General features: G+C 47.1%; 2 protein-coding genes across 2 annotated transcripts in view; one reads left to right on the forward strand and one right to left on the reverse strand.

The window, feature by feature from the left end:
* Nucleotides 1-541: 541 nt before the first annotated feature.
* On the reverse strand, nt 542-16,380 carry ANO9 (anoctamin 9; the record flags this gene model as incomplete). Its single annotated transcript, XM_079537030.1, has 23 exons — nt 542-569; nt 1,006-1,118; nt 1,235-1,328; nt 1,472-1,591; nt 1,712-1,859; nt 2,173-2,325; nt 2,811-2,977; nt 3,176-3,273; nt 3,412-3,469; nt 3,728-3,839; nt 4,083-4,371; nt 4,631-4,735; nt 5,170-5,252; nt 5,868-5,928; nt 6,289-6,385; nt 6,475-6,609; nt 8,012-8,094; nt 8,296-8,354; nt 8,907-8,956; nt 9,215-9,351; nt 9,567-9,683; nt 9,922-9,987; nt 16,279-16,380. 23 exons carry the CDS (start codon nt 16,378-16,380, stop codon nt 542-544), a joined length of 2,475 nt encoding a protein of 824 aa, XP_079393156.1.
* A 414-nt stretch (nt 16,381-16,794) lies between these two features.
* Nucleotides 16,795-26,371, forward strand: part of PTDSS2 (phosphatidylserine synthase 2) — a gene marked incomplete at both ends in the record, with an annotated part of 34,676 nt that continues 25,099 nt past the window's right edge. Inside the window, 2 exons of the mRNA XM_079537622.1 lie at nt 16,795-16,976; nt 22,875-22,976. Of these exons, the coding sequence (XP_079393748.1) occupies nt 16,795-16,976; nt 22,875-22,976 (284 nt within the window). The remainder of the gene's footprint in view (nt 16,977-22,874; nt 22,977-26,371) is intronic.

Raw genomic sequence — 26,371 nt, forward strand, 5'->3', positions numbered from 1 at the left:
TTGTGCTGGCTTTCGTGAAAGAGGAAGGACTGAACCTTCTTTACGGTGTGAGAGCAGGGAGGTCAGTGAAAGCGGAGGAAGAGGGGGCCAAAGTGTAAGGAAGATCTGGAGAGGGAACCTGGAATGAGGTAGCCACTTTTTCCCATGATGCTACACGGCACGTGAAGGCAATGACTGATATGGAAGCCAGGGCACCTCCTGCAGGCCAGTGTCATGCTTACCCAGTGATGGCTGGATGCTGCCAAACATGCTGAGCTCTCTGCATGGTGCTGAGGAGCCTGGCTCCATTGTGTCATAGCTCTTCCTCGGCTGCTGAGTTTGCTGGGAAGACGCTATTCCCACCTCTGCTGCCACTTTCTTCCTCTTTGTGGCTGTACTAGTTATAAGCATCCTGCTCCTGTGAAGCAGCTGTCACCTCATCACTCCCCAGTTCAAGTCCATGGTTGGTGACAGCCAGAGCTCATGAATGCCTCTCTGGCTGTGCTGGCAGGCTGGGGAGAGGGGCTCAAGTCCATGTTTCACTTTCTTCCATGAGAGGAGACTACACTTCAGTGGAGTACTCCATCATGCTGGGGGAGAAAGGAAAGGGGCATAAGGGCTAGGACTACCTGAATTGGGAAGAAATGGGGCTGTGGGAACAATATTCAGAGTGGGAATAGGACCTTTTGTCAAATATAATTCACTGCCTTGAGAGACCTAAAAGCCAGGCACCTGGGCTAGTTAGTGATGCTACTGGCCTGGAGGGAGGTGGGCCTCATCTACATGTAATGCATTCCATCTTAAAATGAACATGTAATGCTACAAGCCCCAAGTACCAGTGGCTGGACTCAAAATGGGAGTAGAAGCTACATCTCAAAGGGAGATGGAGGATCTGCTCAGAGCCCAGTGTCACCAAAGAGGTATGTCCTGAGCTGGTGGTGGGTATTGGCCCCATTGTGGGGCTCTGGTGTGGACTCCTGCACTCAGTCCAGCATGGTCCTTAGCACCTTCTGGGGCATTACCCACCTCAGTTCTTTCCGAAGGTGGTTGTGCTTTTCATCCAGAAGATGATTCTTAACTGACAGGGGCACATCAGGGACATACCAGGCTGCAATCAGTTTGACGCACAGAGCCACATGCTGCAGGACACAAACGGAGTCGCAGTGGCAGTGAGGAGTTCGCAGGGCCACTTTAACATGCCACCATCACCCCAGTGGCCTCAGCCTCCTCCCTGGCTAGCTGCCCTAGTACTCACCTCAAAGAGGATGAGGAAGGCAAGCCGGGCTGCAAAGACATGCCAGAACTGGACAGTGTAGCTGTAGTCCTCATCATTCCTGTAATCCCGGTACCTGCAGCAGAGACCTCTCAGTGCCAGTCCCTCTCTTTACCAGACCCATTGGGGTCTCAGAAGAGGTCTGGTGTCTTTACACATAGGGCTGGATGCCATGGCAAGGGGCTGGCAGGGATGCTACCAAGCACAGATTGCTGTTACCTGCACACTGTAGTCCCATTCTTGACCAAATCTAAGATCTCTACAGCCAGGTTTGTGTCTGGCTCAAAGTGCTTGATATGGAAGACAGAGAGGCTGTGGTTGATGTAGCCAGTCAAGCAGCTGCGAGGGGAAAAGAGCACATCAATTCACATCAGCCCGGTGGTGAGGTGAAGCTCCTGCTTTGTGGTCACACTAAGGGAGTTTGTGGGAGGGTTGGAACAGCTGACCAGCCACACTCACTCAACAGCAGTGTTGTTTTCTTTCATGCAGGGGCTGTATGTGTACTTGTAGACCTGCACAGGGATGAAGTCAGATGTGATGGCAATCACCAATCCATTCCCGATGACAGCCAGGATGCCAATGGCTTCCAGGACCTGCAGCCAAATTCCTGCAGGAGAGGAGAAGGTTGGTGATGCTCCCTTGACAGCTTGCTCAAGGGTTACAAATGCAGCTGCAGCTCAGGAACAGGGTGGCACAAACAGAAGTCTGGGTCAAGGAAGGAGAGTTCCAAAGTGCCCCTCATTGTCTGAAAAGTCTGAAATTGCTTCTCCCTCCCCAATCCACAGCTCTCCCTGTGCTTTGCTATCTCCACAGTCAAGAGCACATCCCAGCAAAGGAATGCTCAAGACTCCTTCAGACTGGAAGGGACTTAACACCAGCACTGTTTGCACAAGCAGCAGTTCTCATGGGCCCCACCTCACCAATGTCATTGGTCTTCCTGGGCACTATGCGCCGGTGCAGCCGTGTCATCTTGATGGCATCCAGGCGAATCTCAAAGAGGTTGTTGAAGAACGCCAGCAATGGGGCCAGAGGAAAGGCAGCAACAAAAATGGTGGTGAAGCTGTACTGGATCACTGCAGAGGGGGGAAATGCTAGGTGCTGGTGTGGAGCCACCATGGAGTGGATATCTCCCAGGGATTCAGGTGCTGTCTGAGTTTGTCCTGCTTTGTGGCTTTTGTCAGAGGGAAGTTTCAGGATTGAAAGGGGAGATAAACCTGTCTTGGGTACCTCATACCCCCACAGGAGACACCCACCTCTTCCAGGCCTATCAGAGAGGGGGATCCTTGAGGCACAGTGGTTGGGCTAACCAAGTAGGACTACCCTGGGGTTACAGCCACCTCCTTGACACCCTTAGGAGGGGAGAGGAAAGTCCCAGGCAAGGTTCCAAAGCCAACATGGTTGCCTGCTCTCTCTTGCTTTGGGAATGGTCTCCTTAGTGGGACTGGGCATGGAGCTGAGTCTCAGCACTCTCCCTTGCATCATGCTATCCCCATACAAGGAGGACAGATGGCACTGCACACAGCATCCTGCCTTGCTCATCCTTTCCTCCCCTACATACCCATCTCCAAGAATTCATCAAACAAGCTGAAGATGTTGACCTCGTTGAGTTGATAGTTGATGAGCCACTGCTTTTTGCAGGGGTCCTCAACCTCCTCCTCCTCCCCCAACACCAGGTGTTTCTTCTTGGGGCGCTTCTGCCTCTTGCGTATTTTGTGGGCTAGCCAGCTGCAGTGGGAGGGAGAAATTTGTACTGCTGTCTGCAGAGTGATGGCAGGGGTGGCAGGGGCAGCACTGGACACCTGAGATGGGGAAAGGGAGGAGATCTTGGCCTGAAGACCAAGGTTACTCTCAGTAAGAAGTGGGAAGCTGTCCTGCATATCCAAGAACACCAGCAAGCACTTCAAAGGCTAGAATAAGGCTTACGGGACAAGGTACTCCACCACATTGCTGATGGTTTGCTTAAGCATCATGATGATGGCCATCTGGATGAAGAGGTCAGTGATGCAGCCGCTAGGGTGACACTGCAAAGGGATGAGAGGAGAAGGTTCTGAGGAACTGTTTGTCCAAGCTGAGATTTGGTTGTGCATTGCTGGGCAATGGGGAAAGGCAAGGTAGGAGTTGTGGTATGGGGTCAGAGGATTTTATGGCAAGTCTCTCACCTCCTCCAGCCTCCACTTGCCAGCAATGCGCACGTAGTTCCCTGGGTGGCCATTGATCCTGAGTAGGGAAGCAAGAAGAGTGATATCTGTTGAGCCTCACCTGTAACTCCTTTCTGGATAAGCAGCCAGCTGTGGGATGGTGGACACCATTCTCCAGGCATTAGCCTAGGCAAAGGTGTTCTCCCATCCACTTCCCCATTCCTTGGGGAAAAGCCATGGTCCTGCTGAGATCCCAGATGGTTTACCCCCTTCTCACTTCTGCCAGGTGCTCTGAGGGGGAAAGTAGATAAGCAGGGGTCCCCCTACCACCACTCACCTCCCCAGAAAGAAAGCAATGTAGATGAGCGAAGAAAAGTTCGTCAAAAACTGGAAGATGAAGATCTTTATGGTAAAGTTGTTCTCATGCTGGGAGAAGGTCCGTGGTTTCTCTGGAGACAGGAGCAGGGTGTTGATCATAAAGAGGTGGAACCTTATCCCACTCCCCATGGATCCCATGGCAAGAACTGCCTGGTAGATGCTTTGTGGTTGTGGAGGAAGGAAAGAAGCCACAAGACTAGCTGCATGTGGGGACCAATGAGGAGGTGCCCTACAGTTCTTTTCTTTGGTGGAGGTACCACTGGGCAGCTTGGTGCTGTGGGGTGTAAGTGGGGGCATCCCCCAGTTTCCCTTACCTAGGTCACAGAGAAAGAGGGCCACGCGTCTGTTGATCTGCAGGAAAGAGGTGTAAAACAATAAGGGAGAATTGATGATGGAAAAGGACAAGACCCGTTGCCCACCCCATGCTGCAGTCTGCACCTTGGTCATGATGACAATGGTGATGTAGTGCAGCACAGCCCCTGTTATCACTGCCACCAGGTTAGCCTGCTCACGGAAGAACTCGGAATCACTCTGGGTGAAGAGAGCCGTGGCGACCACCCGATAAATGACAAGTGCATGGGCAATGCCAATCAGTACAACAATCTGTGGAGGAGGACAGTGGAGAGGTGAGAAGCAAGGAGGGAAGGACGTGCTCCATCTTGGATGAGTGCTTCAGAAACTGTCTCTCTTCACCAGAACTCATCTGGATGTGGCCTCAGGTGCAAGCCAGTGTTCTTCAGCAATGGATTAGATGTTCATAATGCAGACATCCACCTCTACTTGTCCACTTGTTGTCCCATAAGGAGAAGGGACAATGTCAAGGGTTTGCCTCTTCCTACCCTAAGTTCCCCCTGGCACTTACCATGAGCAGAACCAAGAGGAGCACAATGGTGCTGCGCAAGTAAGAGTGCCGATACCGCCGAGGTTCATGCTGCAAATTGTTGATCAGCTCCATAGCTAGCTCCTCCTGAAGAAGAATAAAAAAGTATCTCTCTCTCTTTCTCTCTCTCTCTCTATATACACATGCAGGAAAGGAAGGTTTCAATAGAGCCTTCCCCAGGTACTGGAAAGCCCAAGGGTGGCTGTGTAAATGGCAGTATGGAATGATCAGAGCTGGAGGAACGGGGCTGAATATCTGACAGCATGACCAGTCCTGATTGAGTTTAGAGCCTCATACAGGTGACTAGCAATGCAGAAAGGTGTCTAGAATTTGATCAAATCTCTGGAGGGTTCTGTCTCCCCTGGGGCAAAGGCTCCAGATATTGGCTTTGCCTCTTGTTTAAGAGCTTCCATTAGATGTCCATATCCATAGACAGGTCCCTCTACTAAGTCATTTCTGTAAGCCCAGCTATAAGTTGCCCTGAAGAGGAAAACGCTAAGCGGGAAAGATGGCATTCTCACCTCATCCTCGTCCCACCCATACAGATCCCAGTTGGTGACCACTTGGGCTCTCTGCCTCTTCCACAGCTCCAGGAATACAGTGGCTGCAGAGGGAAAGGAGATGGCTCTAGATTATAAGAATTCATCACTCCCTCCCTTAGAGCAGGCTGGACTATCATGAAATCTGAATGGCAAATCAGCCCCGGCTGCTCTTTGCCTATGAAAGACAAGCAGCCACCTGTGTCTCTGCAACCAGGATTCACCTGCACCCCAGCATGCTACACCTTTGCAAATCCGTTTACAGCCGCCTCTTCTTTTAATCTGGATTGGGCTTCCTAAGCTTGTTCCTGTGTATATCAACCCATAATGATAGGCAAGTTTATGTCTGCAGCTGGCTCAGATTTGAGACCTCATTGGTGAGACATCCAGCTCAGGAGAGGCAGAGGAGAGGCTGTTGGATGCTCTGGGGAAGGTTGTAGTGGCTGAAGGATACAAGCTCTCTAGAAAGGAGTGTTTAAAAAGCAGAAGAAAATTGCTGGGGTGATTTTTATCCCTTGTGTTGTCTGGAGGGGGAGCTGCTGGCCCTGAAAGTAGAGAAGCTAAGGACTAAAAAGCCCCTGAATGATAAAGCTGTGTTGGTCCCATTTCCTTCCAGATGCTCTTCACATAAGCCATAGTGGCAGGCTCTGTGTATTTGGCAATGAGACATTGACACTTACCCCAAATTGCCATGAACATGGCAAACACAACTGTCCCTTCGTTGTCAATCATGTGAGTGACCTGGAGAAGATCAGAGAAGAACGTGATGGGGACAGCAGACTGTAGAGGCTGCAGCATTTGGTCATCCTCGTGTCACCCTGATCTCCCCAGAAACAAGTAAAGATGGTGCAGGGGGGCAAAACACAAGAAGGGGAATGAAAATTGAACTTGTCAGATGGTGGTAAATGCCTTCTCCTTGGTGGTGATGGAGACCGTGATGAGATTATACCTCTTCCTTTTTAAGGAGGCTAGTGGAGGTCTCTAGCATGTTGTAGCTAATGTGCAAGGTGGCTTTTCCTTCTGGTGGTGTGGGCACAGCACAAGCTGGGAGTGTTTCCCCATCCTTCATCTTGATCCTGTCTTGGGAAGAGGGATACCTACCCTGGCATACATGCAGGTGTCAGCGAGCAGCCAGAATGGGCACTTCTGGTCACAGAGTGGGCACATGAGGGTGTCATTGGCTTCACATATCTCCTTGCTAGAGAGAAAGGAGTTCAGGGAAGCAACAGCAAGTAGCATGCGTAGCAAAGTCTCATGAACAGGGTGTGGCATTCTGCACTTCCTTACCTCACCTGGCTGGAATTGAAAACAGTAATCCCAGCCACAAAGACCACCAGTCCAACCCCTGCAGCAAATCCCAGCAAGTAGGTGTACCAGCCAAGCCAGGTGAAGTAGAGGGCCACCTTTTCACCAAAATAGCATCTGGAAGAAAAGGTGAGACTTGCTTTGGAGATCTTTCACCCCCAAAAGAGATACCAGCTCCAGGAGGGGCAGTCTGCATGTCTGGTGGTTGCATTGTCTGGTGGATCAGGAGAGTCAGCCCAAACAAAGTGGAAGAACCATACAGTGACAGGTGTTTCCCTTGGATTTCAGCAGCAGCACATGGAGGGAGATCCTGGGTTTCCTTGCATGAGTGAGGATGCAGTAAAGAACACTAAAGACAATGCTGTAGGGCTGCACAGCAAAGAGCTGCTCAGAGCACTGCTTGAGCTGAGAGGTGAGAGAGGATGGATAGCAATGCAAGATTCTAATGGGGGCAGAGATGACTTGAGGATCTGACTCAAGGGTAAATGTGATCAGATTCATCATATGCCAGGTAAAAGCGGTGGGAGTGGTTGAGAGACTAAGTTGCAATCACTGTCTACAAATCAAAAAGGCTTCAAAAAGATAAGAGAGCTGCAAGGTGCAATGGTTCTGAAATTAGATCAATTTCCCCTCCTGGGTTCATCTATTTCCATTTAGTACTTTCATTTCATTCTTCTGACAGCATTATTTCAGTTCTTCAAGTGTGGGGAAGGGTTGGAGGTGTGGGTAAGAAGTGACAGTGATGGAGTGATGGACCCGCTGCCCCTCCTATATTCCAAGAAATTAACTTCCTATCTGCAGTCAGAAGCGGTGCTGTGCTCCCCAGCTTATGTAAGAAAATAATTTTTACTTGGCCCCTTAATCTTTCCGTGATAGCAACAGATCATGTCAACCTTAGAAACATGTTCTGTCTCACACTGAGTACCGTGGAGGCATCAAGTCTCCCTAGGGCTCCTGCTAGACTTTTCAACTGTAAGAAACCTTTAAGGGCAGAAAATGCATCTCAGCATTTTATCTCCCCAATAGAGCCCACTGAAAACCTCCTGAAGCAGCGTATTATTTCTGCCTTTCTTCTCCTGGCCACAGAAAGTTAGTTTTTCTCCCTCTTTAAAAGAGCTGTGTTCTTCTGAGCTTTAATGTGCTTATCTAGGTCCCTTGTTGCCTTTCATGTCCCAAGCTCAGCCTCAGGCTGAACATGTTCACTGGTGCTCTGTTCTCATCTAGCCTTCCTTTTGAACGTGGGAGCTGGTGGTTGAAAATGAAAGAGGCTAATTAAAAACCGTGCAGATGCGGGGGTTGTTTCGTTCTGCAAAATTAGCAGATGGAGTGTGATGCCATGAGATACCCTTTAGGCTAAGAATTTTGCAAGCTGCAGAAGAGGCCCAATATATGTGAAAAGGGTGAGGTACAAACTAATGATTTAAAATAAAAAATGAAAAAAAATGACAACACAGGATCTTGGGAAGGGTTCCAGGTGGAGTTGCTTGGCTAGATCTGCTGTGACTCTTTTGCCAGTTACCTGATCTTCTCAATTGGCTGTTGGCAAAATATATCTCTCCAGCGGGCCCATTTCTCCTTCAGAAATTCCCTTACCTCTTCTTTCTGGAGAACAGAGAAGTCAGTAAGACACCAGGAATATTAGAGCAGCTTTAAACCCCAGCCCTGCTGCTAAGCTGCCATTAGGAGCCCTTCATCCAGGTACATCTCAATACAGCCCCAGTCACCCAGAGCTCTCTCCCACTTGGTCTGGCTCCTCTGCTTCTCATGGCTTTTCCTACCAGTCATCCATGTGCTTGGCCTCACCTCGTGCAGTGGAAATGCTGCCTCAAAGACATTCTTCTTCATGAGGTCACGTAGCTTCTCTGGTAGCAGGAGGAATGGGGAAGATTAGTGAGACAAAGTATTTCTCTCTCATATGCTTTCTGACAGGCAAAATCACCCTGAAGCTTTTGGGGAGGCAGAAAGAAGTGCCTGGGAGAGACGGAGCTATTCAGAAGGGATCAGCACTAATCCCTGTCATTGTGCTGCTCAGCCAGGCTGCTGCAAGCTGCACTGAGGCTGGGAGTGAGCCAGGTAGGCAGGTCCCTAGAGACAGCAGTAGAGCCAGCACCCTTTCTACCTCCCTGCTTATCCCAGAATGCTGGAGAAGGACAGGCATTTTTGGAGACACAGAAGAGTGGCGGTGGGCTCGGTGAGAGGGGCGCTGATTCCTGCAGTCCAAATTTCCCAGCCGTGGAATGAAAAAGCAAATTCACCTTTCCAGAGCTGCATCCTGGCTCTTTCCTCTTCGTCACATCCCCACTCTCAGGTGTGGGATACCTAACACAGAGCCGGAGCACTGCTACCAGTACAGACTGCACTACCTTGGAGATAAAGGGGATGGATGTATGGGCCTGCTGGCCCCATTCCCTTACCGAGGTCGGGTGTCACTGTGTTATGCAAGATGAAGTTCACGATCCGTATCCTGAGCAAGGAGAAACTGGGGTTAAAGGCAGCTCTGGGGATACAGCCTAGTGTTGTGGCCCTGTAGAGTGGGCACCAAAATTCAGAGAAGGAAATGGGGAAGAAATGGGGAACTGGCCACCTTGCTCCAATAGTGGCAGTTGGTTTCTGTGGAGAAGGAAAAGCCCGGCACAAGTGCGAATTGAGATAGAAAATGGGTACTGGTGTGGAGGTAAGGGACTGCAAGGTCTAGATTCCAGCAGTCCAGCTCAACACTCACCTGGTGGTCACTGGTACGTCCTGCTGGGCATTGAGGTCTTGCAGCCTGCTGTCGGGGTTCCTCAAGAGCCATTGGTATTTCCGGAAGAAGTGTTTTGGGGCACGGACCCCATAAAATAGCTTCCTGTCCTCAATTTTCTAGTGGGTAGAAGAGAAAGGCTAGTAGAACAATGTGGTCAGAGAAAGAGGCAGAGCTGCAAAAGCCAGGAGCTGCCTGAGTCTTGGAGCTGGGGTTTCCCCTCGTTGAGTGTACCATGTGTTTTCCAGTACTGATGCAGTGATAGGTGTGGGAGTTCTCTCAGCAGCCCAAACTAGCTATGATCCTAGGTTACCAAGTAACTGCTGCCTCTTACCTTGATGGTGAACCCCTTCTTGCTCAGCTCATCCAGGAACTTCTTCCTCTTGATCTCTTTCTCACTGCCCATTTCATGGATGTCACTCACAAGGACAAAATCCCATTTCTCTTCATCCTGCCCCTAGAAAATACCAGGAAATTAATGGTGTTGACAAGCAGAGAGCTCTCTCTTAGCTTCAGCTTCTCAAAGGCTTGAACCTTCATCATGCCTGTGTAGAGGGTTTCTGGGGACTGTGAATGAGCATGAGGATGGGGAAACTGAAGCAGCCAGTGCCCTAACACCTCCCCCCCCAACCAGAATCCAAATTTCTGAGCTGTGAATTCCCTCTGAGTACAGACAGAGCAAAGCTTACCATGAAGGCAGATGTGTCTGAGTCTTCATAAGGAAAACTTCTCCAGGGAGTCAACAGAATTTCCTCCTGTGGAAGAGAAGAAGCAGCAAAGAGTTCAGTGAGCTCCTTGGGAGATTCTATATCAAGACACAGAGCAAACCTCTCTCTATGAACATCTGGATGATATTGTGATACTTGCAGTACATCAAAAGAGACAGAGCCCATGTAAGTAAAACTGCATTATAACCCAAGATCAAGGTCTACCTGGCCCAGTTTTCCTCTCCCAGGTGCCACGAGGGGATGCCAGGGGAGGAGAGTAAGAGCAGGCATGTTGGAAACCTTTCCCAATACACTCCTGATCTCCACTTCCAGCATAATTATGCATCCAAGTGGAGCAGTTCTGAGGTTGGAGGAAACAAGCAAGATGATGCTGTGGCAACAGCTGCTCTCTGCTAAGGGTGATTTCCCTGTTCAGGGTGCTCCTCCATAGAAGAATGCTGTAGGAGTACACTTGGATGGCCTGATCCTGGTGGTGGGTGCCCAAAACTGGGGCACATCAACTTTGAAATCACTTTGTCCCAATCCTCTCTTCCAGGCTTCCCTGATGTGATCTCACCCTGCTCCTACAGCCACAGTTGCTGCTTAGGCAACATGGGATTAGTCCAACCAGTCTTTGGTGGATTGGCAAAAATGTGCTGGGCTTCATATGCCAGTGACTGCAATGAGTTTAATAAAGATGTGCTCTGATTTTATTTTTTTTTATTGTTTTGCAGTTCTTTGGTGTGACTCACAGTGCGGCCCCACAAACAGTTATACTGCTGTTCCCGGAGGCATGGCGTTGCAGTACAGAAGGAGCTGCCAGGGGATGGGGATATCATCAGCCTGCATTGTCACCAAAGGCTTTGTGAGTTTGTATCCTGTAATAACAGTGGCCAGACAAGTTCATCCAGCTGTAATCTCAGGAGTGGAGAGGTGGTGGTGCAACTAAATTGTGATGTAAAGCCTGGATCTCAAGCTTTCACTGAGGATTGAGGCCATGGGAGCAAGTGAGACTGGGAGGAGGAAAGGGCTGAAATACTCTGTGAAATCCTTTCTCTGGAACTGGGGCCCTGTCTTCACTTGAAGCAGAAAAGCAGGCGGGAGACTGAGACAAAGTAAGAAGACTTCAGAAGATAAGCATGTTTTTGAGTGGGAGAAGTGGGTTTGGGCACAGGTCAGTGTTCCCAGTTGGGTGAGCACGTAGATCTCAGAGTTGTAAAATCACAGAATCATTATGGTTGGAAAAGGCCTCTGAAGTTACTGAGTCCAACTGCTGAACCACCTGTACTGTATCCACTAATCATGTGCCTAAGTACCACATCTCCATGTTTCTTGAACACCTCTGCGGATGGTGATTCCCTCACCTCCCTGGGCAGCCTGTGCCAATGCACTACTCCTCTCTCTGAGTAGAAATTTTTCCTAATATCCAATCTGAACCTCCCCTGGCATAACTTAAGATCATTACACACAGCAGCTCTGTCTGCCCCTGTCCCCAGAGGCCCCCTTGTGCACAGGAGTTCCAAAAGGCTCTGCCCCAGCTGCTGCTGCTCTTGCTGGCACAGATGTAGCCTGACAGCATCTCTTTGCAGCTTGCCTTGTTCCCCTGTTACTAACCCCAGTATCTGTTCTGCTTGTATGCAGCATTGGAGCTGGATCTGCAGAGCTTCATTGCAGCATCCTTCCTCTATCAGCTCTAATGCTGTAATGAGGCTGGTCTCTTGGATCTGATGCTGCCAATCCCGCCCCTGCTGCTACATACTCCCAAAATAACAAGGACTGGTTTTAATCCCAAGAGGGACCTATTGTTTTTTCATTTCCCTGACAAATGCTATGAATCAGTGGGGTTGCTTCTTAGGTCACCTGTCTATGGCTCTAGGCAGTGAGGATGTTGTGGGAGCAGGGTCTGTAGCAGCTCGGCAGGCATGTTTCTGTGTTCTCATAGCAATGAGATTTACCACCTGGTCTGTCCTCTGCAAGCACCTTTAGTGCCTCTGCATAGGACTGAAAAATGGGAAGAGCAGAAGAATTTGAAAATTATTTGCAGGTCATGCAGGCAATTCCCAGTGCCCACCTTCAGAGTGGGAACAGATGGAAATCACAGTTACCTGCGGAGGGTGGTTTGCAAACCTGTGATGATAGAAGCATCATAGACAGATAGAGGCATTTCAGCATATTTAATTGACGCTGACTGCTGACATCCCTGTGCATGGGGCTGAGCATGAGACAAAAGCTGCTTTAAGCCTTGCCTGCTCTGCAGGAGCCCAGCCCCCCTATGGGGCTAGATGGGGCTTGTGCGAAGGGACAGCTGTAGAAGGCAGGGACATGGGACCACTGGGACTCTCCCCCCTATGTTGTTTTTTTTTTACCCAAGGGACTGGTAACACTACCTGATGATGGCTGTTTTGCTCCAGCAGCATAAGGCAGCCCCATGTACAGTCAAGTCTTTGAAGTGGTTGTATAAACCATGGACTCTAATCCTTGCTATCAAAGAGGACGATGCCCATTTAGACTTTTTCCTGATCAGTGTTTGGAGCAGGGTTGGAGGTGTACTGTGTCAACGTGTGAGAAGCATGCTGCACAACGAGCGGTGTTTTAATATCAAGGGGGTTTGTGTGCCCAAAGGTTCTCTCCAGCTATATCAGTTGGTCCTAGTCCCCTTGTATCCTGATGCTCTGTGCAAGAACTTTACTCGATCCTTTAGGGGTGCCCTTCAGTGGGGAGTGTGGTCACAGTGCCAGTGACTGAAGTAAAGGATCTGAGTGGGATCCAGCACCCCTGTTTTCCTTCCCCACCACAGACTGGTAGAGGTTGGGTAGTTTCTATCCCGTACACAGCAATGACCAAACTGCTATCTTATCTTGGGAATGGTTCTTACCAGTGCTTCCTGTGCCCTCCTCACTTGCCCTAGAGCGCTTTCATCTTGCCTCATGTTTTCCTAAGAAATGTGAACAATCTTTAATTGAACAGGCAGATAGAATGCCTGTGCTGTTACTAGCTGTCCCAGTCATAAAGTTTGCCTGGATTTCTGAATAATAATCTGTGCCTTTTCTTTCAAGTTATAGGAGCAGGGGGATTGGAACAAGATGATCTTTGATGTCCCTTCCAACTCAAGCCATTCGATGATTCTGTGATTCTGTGGCAGTTTTCCTGAAAGCAAACCACCCTTCTTTGATCTGCCCACTGGCAGCTCTGAACTGTGGTACAGACATGCAAAGCCCCACTGCCCTGACCCCACCGCGCTCGTTCCAAGGCTGCAGGTGCTATTGGATACTGCAGACTGAGCACAATGCATTGCTTTCCCCATCATACCTTCATGGTGAAAATGAAAGCATTCGCTGAGAGAAACTGAAGCTCTGTGGTACGTTTTGAGTACCCTAGGGCTGAAAGCATTTGAGTGGTAGAGCTCAGAGTTTATAATACGCCAAATTTCCAAAATACAGGTGGCTCCAATGTGCTGAAAACAACCTGTTGGCAACTGCTGACCAGTTTTTGTTTCTTACCTGCATGGTGAATTGGAATCTTTCTCTTCCTCCTGCTCTTCTTTTTCTCTGATCAGTCTGTTGGGCTGAGGACAAGCTGAGAGGCTCCCAAAGTTTCAGGGTTTTGTTGCAGTATTGTTACTCTGCCTGAAGTTGCATGTGAATGGAGCGTTGGCTTTGACTTCCGTGTGGGCCTCCCTCCTGCCTTGGGAGGGAGCTGCCTCTGCCTAGCAATGGGCAGATAGCGAGGAGGAGGAGGTGAGGAAGTTGCCCTTCACCCTTGTTCAAAGGAGTGGCAAGCCCAGTACCGCCCAGCAGCGTAGGCAGGGAATCCTGTGGTGTCGGCCTTCGCAGCTCCTCTTGCCTACACGGGGAGAACAATGAGACCACTCCATCCCCATCCTCTGTGCCCATGCCTCTTACTGTGTCCTGTGAACGTTCCTAAATGGTGCTGAAAGGAGGAGGGAGGGATTAAAACAAGTTCTAGAAAGCATTAAACTATTTCTTACAAAAGGTGAGGGGAGGGAAGGGGAGCCTTCCCTCCCTAACATGATCTTCACTCTTGGAGTTAAACCTTGGTGAACCTTGAGGTCCACGGAAAAGATGGGGTGGGAACAGCCCCGGCTTTGAGAAGAGTCAAGGAGGAAATTTTGTGCAGCCAAGACAGGGAAAAGAGGCAAAGCACTAGTTTTCAGGTAGGCAAGAAGCATCTCCTCTGTGGTTTCTCCACTTGGATACAGCCCTCTTCCTCCCTACCTTGGCCGGGAAAAATTTGCACAGGAAAAAATTGGCTTCCTGGAAGAGCCAGTACATCTTTTTTGTCACATCTCACTGGGAGCTGGCATTTCTTTCTTCTGTATGTAATAGCATTGTTGCATGAAGGCATTAGGATCAGGTATTAAGGGTTCCAGGAACTTCTCTACGTATTTTACAGCCCTTAAGAACAAGTATTTCCTCCCTCATGGCTGAGGAGGGGAGCATCAAAGAGTGCCCTGAATGTTCCCCCAAGCCACATAGGACTCTTGCCTCCCTGCTCCTTAACATCACTTTTAGTACATGGGATTAACCAGAGCATAAGTGCGTCAGCCTCCTCTGCTTACCTGCATTTGAGTTGAGATGCTCACTGGCAATCATAACCAAATAACTGAGAACTGTTTTTCTATGATCACAAAGGCTCACTTCATCCAGACCTCAGGCATGGAGTAGGCTTTAACTCTCTTCTAGCAAAAAGGGACAGACAAAAGGTTACGTATAAGTTTTGTCTGATAGCTCTCCCTATATCTGTTTTATGTCTGTTGTTTAATTTCCAGGCCAAGAGCTGTCTTTCCCCAGGAGGGAAACCTGTAGCTGGGGGGTTTTCCTCTGCTATTTGGATGCATCACTGTGAGTAGCTCTTAAATAAAACTAGTCCTGAGGGGGGGGGGGGGGGGGGGGGAGATCTGGTGCATTCTGTCAGGGAATGCAGCAGGCATTTCCACAGCTCTTTTACCAGGCAAGCTAACATCGCTCTGTGGCTTTGCGAAGCGCCTTAAACAGACCTGCAATTATTATCTTTTTACAAAGAGCCACTTTCTGAATTTCCTGCTAAGCTTAAAACCAAGGGCAAAGCGAGGGAAGTAGCAGGGAGACCTTTACCCTCCTGGAAGTGATCTGTAGGGCTGGCCAGGAGGGGAAAACCACCTTGATCACCAGCTGCTCTCCATGGGTGTGGGAGAACACGGTGTGTTTACATGAGGAGAGAGTAAGCTCTTGTCAGATAGGATTCGTTGTGCTTTCCACATCTCCTGACAGAATATCAAAGACCTTTGCAACTTGAGCACCGCTGGGTAGAAAGGAAATGGGGTTAGGTGTAGGTGGGACATGTGTCTCTACCTGCGCACCTGTTTCTTTCTCCTGCAAACTTTGCCAAGGAGGAGTGGAAGGACTTTGCTCTGCAGATAGGCCGGCTAATTGAACACAGGCAACACCTGCTTCCAGCAACAGTCCCAAAACTCAGAGGCTTTACCAGTGGGGAAGGTGAGCCTGTGCTTGCAGATGGGCTTCTTGTCCAAGGTATCTGACTTTGCATAGCACTTAGAAGAAACAATGAACTTTTTCTTCTTCAGTTCAGAAGGAATTTGGCTCTGCCTAGGCAGGATCTAGCTTCTTTTGCAGGGTGGCAAGTGACCAAATTGACAGTGCTCTCGTTTCAGAGATTTCCTGTTCGCACAACCATCCTGCAGTGCACTGCCTTGGGTTTCATTGCTTTTGGGGGAACAGTACTGAGGGCAGCAGCATGGGAAACTAAGATCAAGGAGGGAGAGGTTGAACCTTCCAGTGTGATGATGCTTAAGACACGAGGTGTTGTAGATCTGCCATTCATTTATTTGTTGAGGGATTGTAACAGCACAAATGCATTGTAAGCAGCTGGAATTATTTAAGATATTATCACCCTCCAAAGTTTGTTGCTGCTAGGGTTGGCCATGTGGTTGCATTCTAATCTGCCATGGTATCACACCAGCCCAGTGTGCTCCAACCACTTTGGGCAGTGGTTTGACCTGCACTAAGCACTGCACTGGTGACTTCCATCTGAGAAGCAGTAATGAGCAGCTGAATTCTTTTATGTATTGAACTACTTCAAGAAGATAGAGGCAGCCTGCCTTGCATGATGCAATCCCCAGAGCCTTGAATTTGAAGGGTACTGCCTTCTTGTGGATCTGGCTGGAAGGATGCAAAAGAAGAAAGATCCTTCAAAAGAGGTGTTCCAAGTGTTTTTCAGAGTCAAACTGTAACTCTTTTTTTGCTGTGTTTCCCTGAAGCTCCTCCATGCCACAGATGGGAAACGGAGGTTCTTTACCCTACGCAGCTATGCTGCTCGTACAGCAGAGATGGCAGCAGGCCGCTCGGCTTCCTGTGACAGCCGGACAGAACCTACAAGGGCAAACGTTCGCAGCTCTGTTTGTGCCCGGCTGGCTGCTGCCATCGTGCGGCCGCCTGCTCCACGCGCACCACACAGGCAGTTCCCATCCTTCAGCGCCCCCTGGCGTCTGCCAAAGCGAGAGCGGGAACAGAAGTGGTTAAATGGCGCTCACAGGGCTGGACGGCACGCCCTGGGGTATCCGAGGCTGCAGCGCAGCCTGGCGGGGATCGCTTGTCTCTGAGTGAGATCCACGTGAGAGCGCATAAACTTCAACCATTTCCTCTCCTTAGCGCCCGCCCCGCCTCCTCAGGCGGCGCGGTTACCCCGGCAACGGCAGACGCCCGCCCTCCCTTCCCGCCTTCCCCGGGACTCCCTCCGCGCCTGCGCACTCCCCTCCCTGCGTTGGGCCGCGCGCCGCGGCGCCCCGCCCGCCCCTCCGCTCCGCTAGCGCGGGGTCGTTCCGCGGCCGCTGCCACCATGAGGCGCGGCGAGCGCCGCGGCCCACTCGGGCCGCTGGGTAAGGCCGCCCTGGAGGAGCAGCACCAGCAGCCCAACGGCGGTTCCCCGTCGCCCGGCTCCGAGAGAGACGGCCCCGCGCTCGGCCTCCGCCGCAGCACCGAGTCTGAGGTCTACGACGACGGCACCAACACGTTCTTCTGGTGAGTGCCGCCAGCCCCGGGACCGGCGCGCCCCGAGGGGCAGCGGAACCGCCTTTCTCCGCCGCGGGGTGAGCGCTGAGGAGCTGTGGCACACCCCGCCTGCCTGCAGCGTGCTGCCGGCGCTCGGCTGCCTGCCTCGGTCCTTTCCATTCCCGTTGTCTTCCTGTAGTCTGTAAGGTGAGCTTCACTCAAGAGCGTGGCTCGCTCTGTCCCCAGCTGGCAGCGAAGCCCCTTGCCTGCAACACGAGCCGGGGCCGTGCGCTCTGTCTGCGGCTGGACGCTGATGCGCGGCGGGAGGAGGACGTTTGGCTCCGGCCCTGCCAATCTTAGCGACGGTGGGGCTGAGTGCGGGTGCTGAGCGAGGTATTGCTGCCAGCACGAGCTGCGAGGAGGCACTGAGATCCCGCTGGGTCGCCGGGAGATCTCCTAGGAAGCATTTGGAGCGACTGTCGTACTCTCAAGGGCACGGTTTCCCTGGGCCTCGTGTAGGCTGAGCGAATGACCAAGTGGTGCCTTCTTATAAATGGAAAATGGGTAAAACCAATGCTTTCTTACTCTTTTTCATGTGGTTCTTGCCAGGTTTCTTGTGATGCCTTACAAGCAGCATCTGTTTGAATCCAAACTGTTTTGGGTTGTATAACCTCCCCTTCTTGCACCTTTCCGTGTGGGTAGCACATAGTTTGCCACTCTTGTAGGGCTGGCGACCTGAAATGCTGTCTCCGCAGCTTGTTTGTGAGGGCAAACTGAAAAAGCACAAATGTGCCATCCTTCTTTAAGGCTTCTCCTTTGCTGCTTCCTTCCAGGAGGACAGTACAGGCAAGCATGTGAGCATGTTATAGAATAGTTCCTTAGTTTCTGTACTTTCAGGTGCTTTATTGCCCAGTAGTGTTTGTTGCTTGTGCTGACATCAAGGATTGTAATTGCTTGTAAAAGTTTGAAGCTTCTTCCTTCTGTTTCTTTTGACCTGCACATGATGGTGTTGCGTGTTTGCAGGTCATTTACCAGAGGATAGGCTCAATTTTTTATTGTGTGCAACATAGATTAGAGGAGGAGGACCTGCTTGCTTCCCATGGCCCTTTCACTGCTCTTGGGCTATTAGAGGTGGGCAGGTGGGGCAGGGGCCCTCTGTCTTTGCCCATATAAGTTTGCCCACAAGTACCTTTTCTTTTTGAAGTTAAAGGTGAGGTTACTGGAAAAGTGGAGCTGAGGATCTTTTTGTTGGAGAATAGGAAATTTCAATGAAATTATTGATTTGTCTGCTCTACGTATTAAGTGTTGGCTGCAGCAACTTTTCTTGAAGAAAACTTCCTTTCCCACTTCCAGTAGCCAGTGAAAGGAGGTCGAAGTGTGGAGTTCAGTTGTCTTATGGATCTTGGGTAGGCCTTGGATGCTCCTTGTTTACCCATTTGGGATTATCTGGTTAGATCTTGGGTTCTCCTAAAATTTCTTCTTGATGCAAAAAGCGCAGAAATTGTAGCTAAGGAAAAGGAAGCCTGTAGATTCCTCTGCCTGGGTGTTTCTCATTTTATTCTGCAGAAAATATGAAGAGAAATCTTTCTTGATGGCTGCAAAGGAGGATTTGTGTACATACCACCGCTTCTGGAAATACAGCATTGGTATTCAAAACAAACTATTACTCAGGCGTAGTTCTTGTCTCTAAAAAAGTGGACTTCTGTATTTGCTGAGCTGCTTTCCTGATTTTCTGCTTGCTCAGAATTTACCAAGTTCGATCATACTGTTTAAACAGAGGAGTTCTGCATGAGGCTACTGGTGTGCAGCTCAGCCTTTTTCTCTCTCTTTCTCAATATTTAGGAATGCCCTGGCAGTACCCAGTTGCTAGAACATCCAGGAGGTTGTTGTGCAATCTGACCAGGTCGTGTCAGTCTGTTGGCTGCATTAAATAGTCTCTCAGTGGAGGGCAGGTGTTGCTTGAATGGCATTACCCTTTTGAAAGGAAAGCATTGCGTAGTTTTGCAATAAGCAGAAGGAGAACCTTCCTGCAGAGATATTGTGAGTGTGCATTGGGGTGGTAGAGGCTGGCTCCAGTGAGCTGCTTCAGTGCTGTGGTTTGAACTCTGCCTCATCAAAGTTGTCATATGACCTGAATCCTACAGCAGTTTACAGAACAGGTCATCAGCCCCACAAACTGCTTTTGTGCAGTTTCATCTGGCACAAGGGCACCTTTCTCCCATTCCCTCTTATAAACATTCTTCTTAAAGTGTGTGTTGAGTTTATTGTACCTTACCTGTAATGCAAAATCGCACTGTCTCAGTGGCAGTTTTAACCTAAAACATAAAGCAGATTTCAGTAGATTTAAATGTAAAAAATATTTAGCATTTTAAATAGGTCATTTGGGGAACTTTGATTAACATACTAACTCTGTAGGACTGATGAATGGAGATATTTTTTTTTTTTCTCTTATTGGAAGGAAAGTGACTCATTTGCTGAAGCACGGTTTGCTTTTAAATCTATTGTTCTGGTTTCTCTATGGAAACATGTGCTGTTACGCTTCTCTTATCGGGTGATTGTTTTAGGAGAGGCACTGATTTGTGGAAGTGGAAAACACTTACGGCAAGCAAATTCCCCTTACTGTTTTGGAGCATGACAAATATGAACAGAAATTTAATCAGCATTGTGCGCCTTTATAGGTACAATGAAGGTTTGCTTATGGTCTAAGAACAGGAACTTTTCAATTACTTCTGTGAATTTAAGCAGTTTTTAAAGCACGGGCTACAGCTTAAAAACCAACAGCTACATTTCCATTGCATTACACATGGAGATGCTCAGAGGTCGTGGGCAGTGTCACCGGGCTAAAGACATCTTTCGGTTGCTGCTGACCTTTTCATGCGGCCTTATGCAACATGAGCGTTTGAGTTTTGTGTCTCTGATTTGATTGTTATCAAGATTATGACCAAGGGTTGAATTTTTGTTGATTTCAAAACCTGTCTCTTTGTATCCAAGCAGGATTCTGTTATTCTTAAAGAAGTCAAAATGTTGGTCAGCTTTACATTATTATTTTTTCTTGTATTTTTGAGATGGGAATTGTTTTCACTGCCATTCATTCCTAGCGGTAGCTCTTAATGTCATCCCTTACACCCAAGAGGCCGACCATACAGGCTCTTTGGAACTTTGTTTCAATGCAGAAATGACAAAAGGATTAGGACATCGATCCTTGGCATGTTGTTCTCAATGATTGTTATTGTTTTTAAAGTAATTATTGCATCAGTTATGACTAATGAGCTTTAATGCAAAGAAATGGATAATCAGGGTGCGGTCCAATTGGCTTAAGCCAATTTTGGTTTGTGTTGGAGTTTGAGGTCAAGATGTTGTCATGATCCTTTTGGTCTGGGGATCTGATCCATCTGAATCTACAAAAAGAATTGGGAGAATGAAAGCTCTGGTAATTATTTTATTGAAAAACTTACTGTTTCAAAACTGTGACAAAAAATCAGTTACTGAGAAAAGAGAAATTGGGGGCTTTCCCAGTGAATAAACTCAATCTTTCTTCTTTTTAAGCTGCACTAAGGGAGAAGTACAGTGACTGATGCTGCCTGTTGGACTGATACAGTTGCTCCCAGTTGGCATTTAAGTTACAATGACAAATAGTTTAATAAAAATAAAACTGGAATTATTTAAATGCTCCCAGTGTTTAAATGGAGAGAGTAAGGAGTAAGTTATTGAAAGGCAGAAAAATGCTAGCAGAGAAAAATAAGATACTTTATATTCCGTTTTTTTAGCAATTTGGGATTCATTGTGAATTGTCCTTGACTGTCCATGGCCTTACATTTATTTTATATGCATCTTTTTAGGCGCTGTCTTCTGGTATTTATGACATAAAGCCTCCCACAACTGGATGCTGTCTGGCCTGCTTGCTGCTTACGTATAGTCCAAACTCTTGTATAACGCAAAGAGGAGATGCAGCCTGCTTAGCTCAGCTCTTTCCTTGTGCATAGGCTCCAGGCTAGGAGAACATAAGCCTTTCTGCATAATTCCTGTATAATACTTACTTGCTCTGGATGTCCTCAGCTGTCTTCTCTTCTTCTTGAAGTACTATTTCAGAGTGTATGTGGAGATTTAATTCCTTTATGCAATTTCTTTACAAGTACTTCTTATGCTCTTTGTTTTTCTGGCTGCTATAGATGCTTCACATTTTATCCCGTTCTGTGGCTTTGGATTTCTTTCTTTTTCTTTCTTTTTTTTTTTTTTTTTTTTTTTTTTTTTTTGAGCTTCCAAACCGTGGAAATATAGGGTGTGTATTGGTGTTTGCTATGACAGGTGGGTCTGCAAGATGTTTGGCCACCTCAAGCAGCTGCCATTGCTTTCTCACTGTGGGTGCTGTTCTGTTAGAGCTCCCAACTTGCTCTTCGCTCTGGTCTCTAGATTTCATGCTACGCTGAAAATAAGTTCACGTGCTTAACCATCTCGAAAGCTTGCTGCATGAAGATCTCGCTACAGCTGGAGACGAAGACAGCTAAAATGGAAATGAGTGGATACGTAGCATCTCATATTAAGGAGAGGGGCTTGCTGAATTTCAAGTTGGTGGTTGTGGCACCAGAACGAATCACAGGTGAAAGGAGGCTTGAGGCTCTCAAATGCTGATGCTTTGCTGGGAATGAGTGCTGTATTCTTGAGTGTATCTTCATTGCCTCTTGCTAGACAAGTCTCTAGGTGCATTTATCTAACTTGGGATGTGCAAATGGATTTTTACAACTTCCCCTCTTCCCCAACCCGTTCTGCGCTGAAGCCTTTGAGAAGACTGCACCTGGTTTTTAATCTTGGGGAGGTTACAAAATAGGAGCAGAGTCACATGACTGGTAAATGGATATTAAGTATGTGATGTCTGAATCACCTGTTATTTGGCATCCTGCAAGGCAGCTCAAGAGGAAAATGCGTCTGTTGTGCAGGAAGCCTGCTGCTGTGACACCTTTGTGGATTTATTTTGATGCATCGTGTCCTTGTGACCTCTGAAAATACTCCTCCATCCTTCTCATTCCTTTTTGGAGCTAGTTTGTGTCCTTTTGTTGGCAAGAAAGGATAGTGCTAAATACTGAACACCTTTTTAGCATTGGCAGAAGAGGATTTCATCTGCTTATGAGGTATTGCATGTGTTTTCCAGCAGGATTAAAAGGATGCTGTGAGAAGTGGCTGTGTTCTGGATTAGAATGAACTTCAAAATGCAGTTCAAAATAAGCATTATTTTAACTTTCATAGCAATTTTATGTAGGTCACTGTGATGGACGTTTAAAGGTAAGCCGGCAGAATTCTTAGAAATCCATGGTGATCTCAAGTTTATCTTGTACTGCACAACTTAAATACATGTTTAACTTTGTGTTTTTTGATATAAAATGGAAATGTAATGCTAACTCATTATAATGTTGAAAGAAAACTTAGCACCAGACACGTGCTTGTAGGATACTGTACTGCTCATTCACTGTTGTTTTTTTTTGTTCTCTAAGCTTGATGCTTTGTACCTGTGTTATTTCTGTGGTTTGTTCTGCGAGATGTTGTGTAGTCCTCTAAAGCAACTCTTGTCTTTCTGTTCTGATGTTAAATGGCTTGACTTCCCATGCTTCTCCTTCCAGTCCGAGTTCCTTAAGTGTTCCACTGAAATAAACAAATGTCTTCTCATTAGGAAAGGAATTTTTTACTTAAGAAAAAAGAAAGCAGCATGCTTTCATGCACAGGAACATTATTTATGCTGTAATTGTGCCTGTCAGCTGGCTGCACTCAATTCTAAACTGGTGGGGTTGTGCTGCACAATGCATTGTAACTCCTTCAGCAGTATTGAATGCTGTTGATATGTGAGCCTTGCTGGAGGTTCACTCAAAGGTGGCAGCTTGACCTTTTCTACTTTGTTGGTAGAATACTGTATCTGTTTTCTCTCTTCCTAAATTTTAGGAGAGCTCATACTCTGACTGTTCTGTTCATCCTCACCTGTGCGCTGGGATACGTAACCTTACTTGAAGAAACACCTCAAGATACAGCCTACAATACAAAGAGGTAAATATTGGAGCAAGTATTTCTGTATGGTGTCTGTTAGCAGAGGGTCTCTGTGAGCAAGTTGCCTTACATACTTGCATCTCCTGGATAAGCTACTTGAAAAATGATCTTTATTAGTATGTTTGTATGCCTCAAATCCCAAATCCTGCTTTTTTTTCATTCTCTATAGTGACTCAGGATATAGTATTCTATCACAGAGATGTAGAAATTAGGGTATTTCCTGAGATAGCTGTGGTTGTTATTCTGTTGGTTACACAATGGATGTAGTCAATGCTATTCACACTCACTGATATGCTGAACTGAGTGTTGGTATTTTTATGTGTGGGGGTGAGATGGAACAAGTTGGAACACAGTGGCCTGGCTGGATCTGGGAACGTTTCTGCAAGGCTTTCGTGTGAGCAAATGCCACTGTACTTCCAGTTACAACAGTGCCTGAATTTAGGGAATGAGTAGAGGTGGGACATTCTCTGGAATGGCAGTTCAACATAAAGAAGTGGAAAAGCTGAAAGAGAAGTGATGACGTGTTGTTATGGGATAAAACGGATAGAAGGTGACTCAGTGGAATATCTTATTACTGAGATTAGAGCTGCTTTAATAAAAACAAGACCAAAGAAGATTAATCACTGGATAACCTTTCTTTCATGAAATGGAAGTTGCTTTCTCCAAGTTCATTGCAGGGAATAATATTTGCAGTTGTTCAATTCAATTTAACAGTATCATATGAAGTAACAAGTAGTGAATGTTCTTTGATCACTTCTACATCTCTGCTTGTTATACCTACCTGTACTGCTTGCTATACCTAGCTGTAAAAATACTTGAAAATCAGCATCTGGAAATTATTTTAGATCTTGAGAATATTGTTTTATTATTTTTGAAGGATACTTCAGCTTCCGTTCAGGCTTCATCCTTATGCAGTTGTAGTCATTCTAGCTACATGTTGAATTCTGAGATGGCGATTAACTTGGCCAAAGTATTGCTTTATCCAAAGTTAAAATTCAGTACAGAATTAGCATGAGGCCAGTAGCCTTTCCAAAGCTTTACGTGTGTTGCCTTGGACCTGATTTACAAGAAGGAAAAAAGTGTTGTGTTAATTTTCCATGAACTCCTTTCTGGTCTCAATGATCTCTTTTCTAAGGCCTTTGAGATGAGTGCTTTGCCAAGTTAAGCACAACTAAACATGAAAGATTGCAGCTCAACGCATGTTCCAGCTAGGGGAACAAGCTGTGTGAATTCTTTAGCAGCTGTGCTTGCTGCTCTCTTGTATTTCGTCTTTGCTGAGCACTTTTATGTGGCATACTTGAACAAAGAGAGGCATTTCTGAGCAGGAGCAAGATGGTCATGATATGCATAAGTGTAGCTGTATTCTCCATTCTCACAGATATTTTTTTTGCCTTCATACCTTAAAATACTTTGTCTAATCATGAGAACTTTTTTGGTCTTTGTATTGAGCTGCTACGTGTTTTTGATCTAAATTGTTGGCCTGTGTGAAGCTGTCACTTTGCAAATATCCCATGGCAACTCTTGCTTACCTAATGAACAGCAGTAGTCTTACTGCCAGTGAGCAGTGTCTGTAGCTGTCATGCTTTTTTATTTCCAACTACTGCACAATGACAGTGGAGCAGTGTTTTGATCCTTAGGTGCAAAGTCTAAGTACGTGCTTGCAGACACTTAAATCTCCTTTGTTTTCAAGCCCTTGCTGAGAGATGCCAGGCTGCTGGTGATCTGCGTTAGAGACTTAGGGCAAAACATGAAATTGAAGCAAAATAAACAAATTGCAGTACTATTTCCTGTCTCAGTATTTACTGAGTAAAGCAAAATCAAGCAAGGCTCCCATCTTCTCTCTTACAAAAGTGCTTCATCTAGTCTCTTAGAGAAGCAGTTGAGGGCAGGGTGAGTGGCTGGATTCTTGCAGTGAGTCACCAGAGAAATGATGCACAAAATACACTGTACAATGTGAGCCTATGAAATAACAGGGTGTGGTATCTATAGCTGAGATTCATACTTGTGTCTGTTTATATGTGGACATTTGAGTTCCATGTTCCTTCCTGCAATGTGGTAGGGCAATTAAAGGAAGAATTTTTTATATTTTGTATGATAGGGCATATAGAAGTGTTTACATATAAACCTAATCAAAGTTCACATATAAAGATATCTATATGATCATGTGATATGCGTGATCAGACTCTTATAGAGTTGAACATTTACTTCATCAGCCAAAAAGAAGTTGCATCGGATAACCTGTTTGATAGATGAGATTTTATTAACCCTTCCTGCAGCACTGAGAGTGGCCTTGAAGTAGTCCATGCCATCTGGCAAATGTCAGCTTCCCAGAAGAGTTAACAGGACTGTTCTCCAGCTCTGAGGATAGCTAAATCAATACTCGGCATGGTGTATCATGGCTGTGGAAGAAACCCACGTCTCTTGGGTGCATTAAATGCTGAGCAAGAGATCCTTTTTTGGGGGGGGAGAGGAGGAAGTAAGTATATTCAGGTTTAATAAATCCTTTGTGCACTGAGACTTCATATTGAATTTCATGCTGGATGTTCAGTCTCTTCCAGGATGCCTCTCTGTAGTAGTTTTTGGCAATAGCTGATCTCTGTTCAGCCACATGAATAACTCTAGGTGCACGTGTGTTTGTAAGTTGATGATATTCAATTCCTGTTGCTGAACACCTACAAAGAAAACAAGGTAACAAAGAGGCTAGGCATCTATCTGCTGTGCTGCCAGTTCTTCAGCTCTTGATAGCAGTGTAGGCCTTGTACCAGTTCTGCTCGTGTAAATACAGCCAGGGAGAGTGCAGGGAGTGGGAGCTGTCTGGTTGAAAGCCTAGAACAAGGGATGATGCACAAATCCTTGTAGAAAGGCTTGATTGTCTTGTGTCTCTGAATCAACTCTTTTAAAATAACAGAAACAATACTGTTTGTACTAACGAAACTGTTGCCATATTCTCTCTTTTTCTTGGTTAAGTGCTAAAATTATTTTTGTCAGCGCTACTACTTAGTGTCTTCCTGATCTGCTGCTCAAAGAAATATATAAGCTGTGTCCCTCCAGGCTACCTATACAGGTAGTCTGAGGCAAACCCTGTACCCATCTCAAATCCTAGAGAAGTTCTTACATCAAACCATGCTGAACCAGCTGGCCAAACTGCTGCTTACGTTTTGAAGTTTCTTGGAGAGGCAGTATGTTGATATGAGGAGAGGAAATTTAGTCACTGGAGGAGGAAGGATAATAGAGCTGGCATGGTTATTACACAGATCTGACATTTTCTTCCAGATTTCCAAAGGTGAACTTGAAGTTAGAAAATATATTTCTGAAATGACGGTTGATTTCAGCACTGCTGCTGTGTCTGCTGTTTGACTGGAGGTGGATTTTAGAGAAATGAGCAGAGCTGTGAG

The sequence above is a fragment of the Tetrao urogallus genome, assembly GCF_951394365.1.
Source record: "Tetrao urogallus genome assembly, chromosome: 6".
Lineage (NCBI taxonomy): Eukaryota > Metazoa > Chordata > Aves > Galliformes > Phasianidae > Tetrao > Tetrao urogallus.